The 10,952-nt window shown below is 39.8% G+C and overlaps 1 protein-coding gene across 4 annotated transcripts in view; it reads left to right on the top strand.

Annotated features, from left to right (window-relative positions):
* The window catches only part of ptprdb (protein tyrosine phosphatase receptor type Db), a 59,338-nt gene that overhangs the window by 39,747 nt on the left and 8,639 nt on the right, over window positions 1-10,952 (top strand). For 3 of the 4 annotated variants that reach the window (XM_063008217.1, XM_063008214.1, XM_063008215.1), the window contains 9 exons: window positions 1,082-1,242; window positions 1,365-1,492; window positions 1,575-1,607; window positions 2,370-2,467; window positions 3,899-4,022; window positions 4,108-4,283; window positions 6,161-6,280; window positions 8,061-8,215; window positions 10,039-10,324. In XM_063008217.1, the coding sequence (XP_062864287.1) occupies window positions 1,082-1,242; window positions 1,365-1,492; window positions 1,575-1,607; window positions 2,370-2,467; window positions 3,899-4,022; window positions 4,108-4,283; window positions 6,161-6,280; window positions 8,061-8,215; window positions 10,039-10,324 (1,281 nt within the window). The remainder of the gene's footprint in view (window positions 1-1,081; window positions 1,243-1,364; window positions 1,493-1,574; window positions 1,608-2,369; window positions 2,468-3,898; window positions 4,023-4,107; window positions 4,284-6,160; window positions 6,281-8,060; window positions 8,216-10,038; window positions 10,325-10,952) is intronic. The other variant, XM_063008216.1, reaches the window with a different exon arrangement.

Here is a 10,952-nt window from a genome sequence, read left to right on the forward strand (position 1 = left end):
CGCTCTCTTGCATGTGCGCTCTTGCTCATGCTCTCTCTCTAGCACTCTCACACATGCGCTCTCTCTCTCTCTCTTGCACGCCCTCTCTAGCGCTTGCTCTCTGGCTCTTTCTCGCGTGTGCACTCTCGCTCATGCTCTCTCTCTAGCACTCTCACACATGCGCTCTCTCTCTCTCTTGCACGCCCTCTCTAGCTTGCTTTCTCTCGTGCTCTCTCGCGCGTGCTCACTCTTGCATGTGCGCTCTCTCTCACACATGCTCTCCCTCTCTTGCTCTCGCACTCTCTCTCATGCTCTCTTGTGCGCTCTCTCGCTCATGCTCTCTCGCGCATGTGCATTCTCGCGCGCGCATGCGCTCTCTCTCTCTCTCTCTCTCTTGCACGCCCTCTCTAGCGCTTGCTCTCTGGCTCTTTCTCGCGTGTGCGCTCTCTTGCGTGTGCGCTCTCGCTCATGCACTCTCTCTGGCACTCTCACACATGCTCTCTCTCTCTCTCTCTTGCACTCTCTCACACATGCTCTCTCTCGTGCGTGTGCTCTCTCACACGTGTGCTCTCTCTCGCGCTCTCTCTCACGCTCACGCACTCTCACGCGCGTTCTCTCTCATGCTCTCTTGTGCGCTCTCTCGCTCATGCTCTCTCGCGCACGTGCATTCTCTCGCGCGCATGCGCTCTCTCTCTTGCACGCCCTCTCTAGCGCTTGCTCTCTGGCTCTTCCTCGCGCGTGCGCTCTCTCGCGTGTGCGCTCTCGCTCATGCTCTCTCTCTCTCTCTCTAGCTCTCTCTCACATGCTCTTTCTCTCACGTTCTCTCTCTTGCTCACGCACTCTCACGCGCGTCTCGCTCATGCCCTCTTGTGCGCTCTCTCGCTCATGCTCTCCCTTTAATCTTTAATCTCGCTCTCTCGCATGCACTCTCTCTATCAGTGGATAGGTTGAGAGTTGGAATCCCGGCTCTGCCGTGCAGCCACTGTTGGGCCCTTGAGCAAAGCCCTTGACCCCACCTGCTCCAGGGTCACAGTCTAGTCTATAAATAGACACAGATTCCTACAGACACACTCCAAAATCCTGTTGATTCCGTCCGCCGCAGACCGTGTACTCCAGCAGCCCGTTCTCCGACCCCGTGGCCTTCTCCAACCTGGAGCCGCAGCCCATCGTGGACGAGGAGGAGGGGCTGCTCTGGGTGGTGGGACCCGTCCTCGCCGTCATCTTCATCATCAGCATCGTCATCCTCATCCTCCTGTTCAAGAGGTAGGTGCGGGGTCGGCGCGGCGACCGCAGGTCAGCCGATTGGGATCGCGCGGGCCCGCTGGCGTGCTAACCGGGTTTTTTTTTTTCTCTCTCGCCGTCTCTTCGACCCGGACGTGAACCAGCAAACCGGACAGGAAGCGGGCGGAGCTCGAGGGCAGGAAATGCAGCTTCCCCAGCGGCGGCAAAGCCATGAGCTCCCAGCACCCGTCCGATCCCGTCGAGCTGCGCAGGATCAACTTCCCCACGCCCGGTAACACGCCCCTAATACACCCGTTCATGACACCCGTTCATGACACCCGTTTATGACCCCCGTATGCTCTGTCCCGTTCCAGGTTTGCGTTCCGCAGGTTACCGACGCCTACCAAGTTAGTCCCGGTGTTCTGATTCCTTCTAATTCTCACTAACTAGTATCACTAACTAAGTTACATAGTTATGCACTGACGTCTACGAGGTTCACACGTACACTAAACGGTCAGAAGTATTGGGACGCACCTTCTAACTCTAGCAGTTTAGGGAGGGACCAGCATGACTCCAGTGGCCTGACCTTGGCCCCACTGAACAGCTTCGGAACCAAGCGCTTCCTATGTCCAGCCGTACTTGACCGAATGGGCACAGATTCCCACAGTCATACTGACACTATGGAGTTATGGACACCATTTCTACCATAAGGTCTTTCAGTCACACGTATTGGTCTGTCCGGGAAGAAGGCGTGTCTAAATTCTCAGATCCCTTAAAATGCTGCCTGTTTATTATTATCATTTAGTTAATGTTTTTTATTATTTATTTTATTATTACTTATTTATTTATTTATTTATTGTTGTTGTTTATTTTGTTTATTTTTATTATTATCATTTAACGTTTTTTTATCATCGATTTATTTATTATTTATTTATTTATTTATTATTCTAACCGAAATATGAACCTGACTGAATAAATCATCTCGTGATCCCTAAGTAGAGCGTCTAAATAATCTGCCTTCTGGGCTCCACGTCTTGTTAGAATCCTCAGCAGGGCAGCACACTAGCCCACGTATCGCCGCCGCGTAACCGCTAACCACGCCGCTCACGCCGCCGCCCGCAGCGTCTCTTCGGTCTCTCCCGACTAACCCTCTCCCCTCCCATCGGCAGGCATGACCACCCACCCGCCGGTCGCCGTCTCCGAGCTGCCCGCCCACATCGAGAGGAAGAAAGCCAACGAGAACCTGAGGTTCTCCCAGGAGTACGAGGTAGGGCCACGCCGGTGCCATCCTGGTACCGCGTACCACAGATGTCTTATTTAGAGGGTTTTAATGTTTTGACTAAGGCCCTGCCTAATACACGGCCGTGAAATTGTGAGCCGTTTCCCGCGTGATACGCAATTTGCTGTGAAATTCATCATTTAAGGTTTGTGTGTAGCGAGTTAACGTTTTCATTTTTTATTCTTATTTTTTATTATTATTATTATTATTATGTAACTTTATTTTCTTTTTTTTTCTTTTATTCATTTTTTATTTTATTATTATTATTTATTATTTTTGTTTATTTTGATTTATTTTATTATCATTTATTTACTGTTTTTATTAGTTTTTTATGTTTTTCACTTTTTATTTTATTATTATTTATTTATTTTATTTCAGTGTTTTATTTAACGTTTTTTATTATTTATTTTATTATTACTTATTTATTTATTATTGTTATTTAGCGTTTTCACTTTTTATTTTATTATTATTTATTTATTTATTTGATTTATTTTATTATCATTTATTTACTGTTTTTATAATTTTTTTTGTTTTTCACTTTTTATTTTATTATTATTTATTTATTTTATTTCAGTGTTTTATTTAACATTTTTTATTATTTATTTTATTATTACTTATTTATTTATTATTTTTATTTAGCGTTTTCACTTTTTATTTTAATATTATTTATTTATTGTATTTTTTTATTATTATCATTTAACGTTTTTTATAATTGATTTTAGTATAATTTATTTATTTGATTTATTTTATTATCATTTATTTACTGTTTTTATTATTTATTTTAATATTTTTTTACGTTTTTCTCTTTTTATTTTATTATTACGTATTTATTTATTGCGGGACTAATAAAGGATTATCTTATTTATTATTTCTATTTAACATTTTTCACTTTATTTTAATATTATTTATTTATTGTTATTGTTTATTTTGATTTTTTTATTTATAATTTATTTTATTATTGTTTATTTATTTTATTTTTTATTTAGATTTTTATTATTATTATTTATTTATTATTTTTTATTTAACATTTTTCCCTTTTTATTTTATTATTATTTATTTATTATTATTGTTTCTTAAATTTAAAAAGAAAAATTATTTTCTTATTTTCTTTGTTGCTACGTTCAGGTGCCTCACGTTTGCTGGTTAATCTGCACTATGAGGCGTCCTGGTGTAACTGAGCATGTTTAGAGACGATCACGTGTGTAGAGAAACACACTTTTACATTGATTCTGGAATTCACAAAAGGACAGAATACATTAAACATGGATTGCTGTTACACTAGCGATCCTACGGCAGTTCAGTTAGTAATCGGTTAGTCAGACTGTCCAGCTAAAGGGGGGGGGGGGGGGGGGGGGGGCCTAGGTTTGACTAATTAGTCAAATGTTAAGAGCTGCTTTTGTATGTTCTTCTTTTGTTTAGTCTATTGACCCGGGTCAGCAGTTTTTATGGGAGCACTCCAACCTGGAGGTCAACAAACCAAAGAACCGCTACGCTAACGTCATCGCCTACGACCACACCAGGGTGGTGCTGTCCAACCCTGAGGGTAAGACCGTAGCTGTGTTTATGCTAACACCGCGTTCCTCACCAAGAACCTCTGACCTTTCACCTCTCTCGTCCCGCGTGCCCAGGCCAGCCCGGCGGCGACTACATCAACGCCAACTTCATCGACGGGTACCGGCGGCAGGGTGCCTACATCGCCACGCAGGGCCCCATGCCCGAAACCATGGGTGACTTCTGGAGGATGGTGTGGGAGCAGCACACGGCCAACATCATCATGATCACCAAGCTGGAGGAGAAATCCAGAGTACGTGCGGCTACGTGGTAAAACACACATACACGGCAAACACACCGATGAGCCAAAACATTAGGACCGCCCACCGAAACCACTGTCGATAATAAAGTTAGGCTTAATTCATATATATATATATACAGTTACGACCCCTGCTGGCTGATCAGTGGCGCCTGCCCAACAAGACGGGGGATCGTGGGGATCAGTGCGCGACTCTCCGTGCGCTATAAGGCTCTCCATATGAATGTGTGCGGGGGGGCGCCAGATCCAAAAGCCAAAATCCGTCAAGCCATGAGTGACTCGCATATGTGTGAAAGTTGCATTGACAATTTTATTTATTTATTAAATTTTTTTTATTTTATTAACGTTTTCTGTTTTTTATTTTATTTCTATTTATTTTCTTTGTTTATTTGACTTTTTATTCTTATTATAAAAATTTTACTTTGTTATTGTTTTAATTTTGTTTTTTTTATTTTATTTATTTTATTTTATTATTTTTATTATGTAACATTTTTCATTTATTATTGATTTACTATTGATGTTGTTATTGATATTTTGTTATTTATTTTTATTTTTTTTATTATTTATTTAAAATTTTTCATTTAATTTTTATTTATTTTTTATTTATTTTCTTCTTATTAAACTTTTTTATTGTTTAAAAAAAATTTTTATTGTGTTTTTTGTTATTATTGTTGTCTTTTAATGAGTTTTATTGTATTTTTTATTTTACTTTTTAATTTTATTATTATTATTAAACATTTTTCATTTACTATTGTTTTTTTAATTTTATTTAATTTTATTTTTATTTAGATTTTTTTATGATTTATTTAGCATCATTGTTTGTTATTATTATTTATTTATTATTTATTTATTATTTTTATTTGTTCATTATTATTATTTAACGTTTTTCACTTTTTATTTTATTTTATTGTTTTATTTTATTTATTTATTTTATTATTTTTATTATGTAACATTTTTCATTTATTATTGATTTACTATTGATGTTGTTATTGATATTTTATTTTTATTTTTTTATTATTTATTTAACATTTTTCATTTAATTTTTATTTATTTTTTATTTATTTTACTTTTTATTCTTCTTATTAAACTTTTTTATTGTTTTAATTTTTTTTTATTGTGTTTTTTGTTATTATTGTTGTCTTTTAATGAGTTTTATTGTATTTTTTATTTTACTTTTTAATTTTATTATTATTAAACATTTTTCATTTACTATTGTTTTTTAAATTTAATTTAATTTTATTTTTATTTAGATTTTTATTATGATTTATTTAGCATCATTGTTTGTTATTATTATTTATTTATTTTTTATTTTTTATTTTTATTTGTTCATTATTATTTAACGTTTTTCACTTTTTATTTTATTGTTTTATTTTATTTATTTTTTATTATTATTGCTACGTTGAAGTGCCTCACGTTTAGTGGTTAATCTGCACTCTGGTTCTTTTGGGGTGCAGCACAGAGACGATCACGTGTGTAGAGAAGCGTATTTTTAGAGGAACGCGCTCTTTCTCCGGCAGCTTGGCTTTGTAGACACAGAGTGCGTGTGCAAAGCGTCTCTAATGAGACGAACTGTTTGATATGACGTGGGGAAAGGCTAGACGTAACAACCCCGACGCTTTCCTGATACACACTCGAATACAGCTTTGCCATGTCATGTGACCTAGCGTCTTCTGTTACTCTCCAGATGCCTTCCTACTTCTTCTCCAAGGCAAGACGTCTCCTTTCTCACCCTCTCTCTCACTCTCTCACCGTTCACTTCTGCACCAGTCCACACTCACACTGCATGTCACTATGTCACTGAATTCGCTCATTAGAAAGGGTGGCCACATACTTATGGCCTTATCTTGACCCTGCGGGATCTTGTGTTGCAGAACAAGTGCGACCAGTACTGGCCGAGCCGAGGCACCGAGACGTACGGCGCCATGCAGGTCTCCGTCCTGGACACCGTGGAGCTGGCCACCTACTGCGCCCGGACCTTCGCCCTCTTCAAGGTAGCGCTCGGTTCCCTGCAGATAAGAAACAACAGTTAGCACAGAATGGAGGTTCCAAAGTCCAACACCCAGTGTGACTAGAGCAGCTGAACTGGTCACGTGACCCACACAGTTGTCTGTAAACACTATATATATATATACAGTGTATCACAAAAGTGAGTACACCCCTCACATTTCTGCAAATATTTCATTATATCTTTTCATGGGACAACACTATAGACATAAAACTTGGATATAACTTAGAGTAGTCAGTGTACAGCTTGTATAGCAGTGTAGATTTACTGTCTTCTGAAAATAACTCAACACACAGCCATTAATGTCTAAATAGCTGGCAACATAAGTGAGTACACCCCACAGTGAACATGTCCAAATTGTGCCCAAAGTGTCAATATTTTGTGTGACCACCATTATTATCCAGCACTGCCTTAACCCTCCTGGGCATGGAATTCACCAGAGCTGCACTGGTTGCTACTGGAATCCTCTTCCACTCCTCCATGATGACATCACGGAGCTGGTGGATGTTAGACACCTTGAACTCCTCCACCTTCCACTTGAGGATGCGCCACAGGTGCTCAATTGGGTTTAGTCCATCACCTTTACCTTTAGCTTCCTCAGCAAGGCAGTTGTCATCTTGGAGGTTGTGTTTGGGGTCGTTATCCTGTTGGAAAACTGCCATGAGGCCCAGTTTTCGAAGGGAGGGGATCATGCTCTGTTTCAGAATGTCACAGTACATGTTGGAATTCATGTTTCCCTCAATGAACCGCAGCTCCCCAGTGCCAGCAACACTCATGCAGCCCAAGACCATGATGCTACCACCACCATGCTTGACTGTAGGCAAGATACAGTTGTCTTGGTACTTCTCACCAGGGCGCCGCCACACATGCTGGACACCATCTGAGCCAAACAAGTTTATCTTGGTCTCGTCAGACCACAGGGCATTCCAGTAATCCATGTTCTTGGACTGCTTGTCTTCAGCAAACTGTTTGCTGGCTTTCTTGTGCGTCAGCTTCCTTCTGGGATGACGACCATGCAGACCGAGTTGATGCAGTGTGCGGCGTATGGTCTGAGCACTGACAGGCTGACCTCCCACGTCTTCAACCTCTGCAGCAATGCTGGCAGCACTCATGTGTCTATTTTTTAAAGCCAACCTCTGGATATGACACCGAACACGTGGACTCGACTTCTTTGGTCGACCCTGGCGAAGCCTGTTCCGAGTGGAACCTGTCCTGGAAAACCGCTGTATGACCTTGGCCACCATGCTGTAGCTCAGTTTCAGGGTGTTAGCAATCTTCTTATAGCCCAGGCCATCTTTGTGGAGAGCAACAATTCTATTTCTCACATCCTCAGAGAGTTCTTTGCCATGAGGTGCCATGTTGAATATCCAGTGGCCAGTATGAGAGAATTGTACCCAAAACACCAAATTTAACAGCCCTGCTCCCCATTTACACCTGGGACCTTGACACATGACACCAGGGAGGGACAACGACACATTTGGGCACAATTCGGACATGTTCACTGTGGGGTGTACTCACTTATGTTGCCAGCTATTTAGACATTAATGGCTGTGTGTTGAGTTATTTTCAGAAGACAGTAAATCTACACTGCTATACAAGTTGTACACTGACTACTCTAAGTTATATCCAAGTTTCATGTCTATAGTGTTGTCCCATGAAAAGATATAATGAAATATTTGCAGAAATGTGAGGGGTGTACTCACTTTTGTGATACACTGTATATACAGTATATACATGCATTTAAAATCACGGTGTGTCTTGTGCAGACGGGCAGCGGCGAGAAGCGCGAGGTCCGCCAGTTTCAGTTCACGGCGTGGCCCGATCACGGCGTGCCCGAACACCCCACGCCCTTCCTGGCCTTCCTGCGCCGGGTCAAAGCCTGCAACCCTCCAGACGCCGGGCCCATCGTGGTGCACTGCAGGTACCGCCACGTTACACCGCTTCTCTACACGGAACCCATTTCCAAAAAGAGTTGGGACGGAGGCTAAATAAAGTGGAAAAGTAGTTTTGAAATACTGAGGGAGTCAATTGGAAATAGAATCATCATTGAGTGAATCATTATTGAGTGAATCATCATTGGAAATAGAATCATTGAGGGAGTCACGATTGGAAATAGAATCATCATTGAGTGAATCATTATTGAGTGAGTCATCATTGAGGGAATCAATTGGAAATAGAATCATCATTGAGTGAATCATTATTGAGTGAGTCATCATTGAGGGAATCAATTGGAAATAGAATCATCATTGAGTGAATCATCACTGGAAATAGAATCATTATTAAGTGAATCATCACTGGAATTAGAATCATCATTGGAAAAAGAATCATCATCGAGTGAATCATTATTGGAAATAGAATCATCATCGAGTGAATCATCATTGAGTGAATCAGTTGGAAATAGAATCATCATTGAGTGAATCATAATTGAGTGAATCATTATTGGAAATAGAATCATCATCGAGTGAATCATCATCGAGTGAATCATCATTGAGTGAATCAGTTGGAAATAGAATCATCATCGAGTGAATCATAATTGGAAATAGAATCATTATTGAGTGAATCATTATAGGAAATAGAATCATTATTGAGGGAATCAATTGGAAATAGAATCATCATTGAGTGAATCATTATTGGAAATAGAATCATTATTGAGTGAATCATTATTGGAAATAGAATCATCATTGAGGGAATCATTATTGGAAATAGAATCATAATTGAGTGAATCATCATTGAGTGAATCATTATTAGAAATAGAATCATCATTGAGTGAATCATTATTGGAAATAGAATCATAATTGAGTGAATCATCATTGAGTGAATCATTATTGGAAATAGAATCATCATTGAGGGAATCATTATTGGAAATAGAATCATCATTGAGTGAATCATTATTGGAAATAGAATCATAATTGAGTGAATCATCATTGAGTGAATCATTATTGGAAATAGGATCATCATCGAGTGAATCATAATTGAGTGAATCATAATTGAGTGAATCATCATTGGAAATAGAATCATCATTGAGGGAATCAATTGGAAATAGAATCATCATTGAGTGAATCATTATTGGAAATAGAATCATCATTGAGTGAATCATTATTGGAAATAGAATCAACATTGAGTGAATCATTATTGGAAATAGAATCATAATTGAGTGAATCATCATTGAGTGAATCATTATTGGAAATAGAATCAACATTGAGTGAATCATTATTGGAAATAGAATCATAATTGAGTGAATCATCATTGAGTGAATCATTATTGGAAATAGAATCATAATTGAGTGAATCATTATTGAGTGAATCATTATTGGAAATAGAATCATCATTGAGTGAATCATTATTGGAAATAGAATCATAATTGAGTGAATCATCATTGAGTGAATCATTATTGGAAATAGAATCATAATTGAGTGAATCATTATTGAGTGAATCATTATTGGAAATAGAATCATCATTGAGTGAATCATTATTGGAAATAGAATCAACATTGAGTGAATCATTATTGGAAATAGAATCATAATTGAGTGAATCATCATTGAGGGAATCAATTGGAAATAGAATCATCATTGAGGGAATCAATTGGAAATAGAATCATCATGGAGTGAATCATCATGGAGTGCATCATAATTGAGTGAATCATAATTGAGTGAATCATCATGGAGTGAATCATCATGGAGTGAATCATCATGGAGTGAATCATCATGGAGTGAATCATCCACCCCTCTGTGCCCCTCCCTCTCAGCGCGGGCGTGGGCCGGACCGGTTGCTACGTGGTGATCGACGCCATGCTGGAGCGGGTGAAGCAGGAGAAGACGCTGGACGTGTACGGTCACGTGACGCTGATGCGCTCGCAGAGGAACTACATGGTGCAGACGGAGGAGCAGTACATATTCGTCTACGACGCCCTGCTGGAGGCCGTCGCCTGCGGCGACACCGAGGTCCCCGCCCGCAACCTCTACGCCTACATCCAGAGGCTGACGCAGGCCGAGCCGCCCGACAACATCAGCGCCATGGAGCACGAGTTCAAGGTGAGGGAGGGGCTTCGCTTTGCCAGTCATGGTCAGCAGAGGGGGCACAGAGGCGCAGATGATTGGTGTCTATCTATCTATCTGTCTGTCTGTCTGTCTGTCTATCTCTGTCTATGTCTGTCTGTCTAGTCTATCTATCTTTGTCTGTCTATCTATCTATCTGTTTATCTGTCTATTGATCTGTCTGTCTATCTATCTGTCTATCTGTCTGTTTATCTGTCTTTTGATCTGTCTGTCTATCTATCTGTCTATGTGTCTATCTATTTGTCTGTCTGTCTATTTGTCTATCTATCCATCTGTCTGTCTGTCTCTCTGTTTATTTCTGTCTGTCTGTGTCTATCTATCTGTCTATCTGTTTGTCTATCTGTCTATCCATCTATCTGTCTGTCTATCAATCTATCTGTCTATCCATCTGTCTGTCTATCTGTCTATCTATCTGTCTATCTATCTGTCTATCTATCTGTCTATGTGTCTGTCTGTCTCTATCTGTCTGTCTATCTATATATCTGTCTATCTGTCTATCTGTCTATGTGTCTATCTATTTGTCTGTCTGTCTATTTGTCTATCTATCCATCTGTCTGTCTGTCTATCTGTTTATTTCTGTCTGTCTGTGTCTATCTATCTGTCT

The sequence above is a fragment of the Trichomycterus rosablanca genome, chromosome 14 (genome assembly GCF_030014385.1).
Source record: "Trichomycterus rosablanca isolate fTriRos1 chromosome 14, fTriRos1.hap1, whole genome shotgun sequence".
In the NCBI taxonomy this organism is placed as follows: Eukaryota; Metazoa; Chordata; class Actinopteri; order Siluriformes; family Trichomycteridae; genus Trichomycterus; species Trichomycterus rosablanca.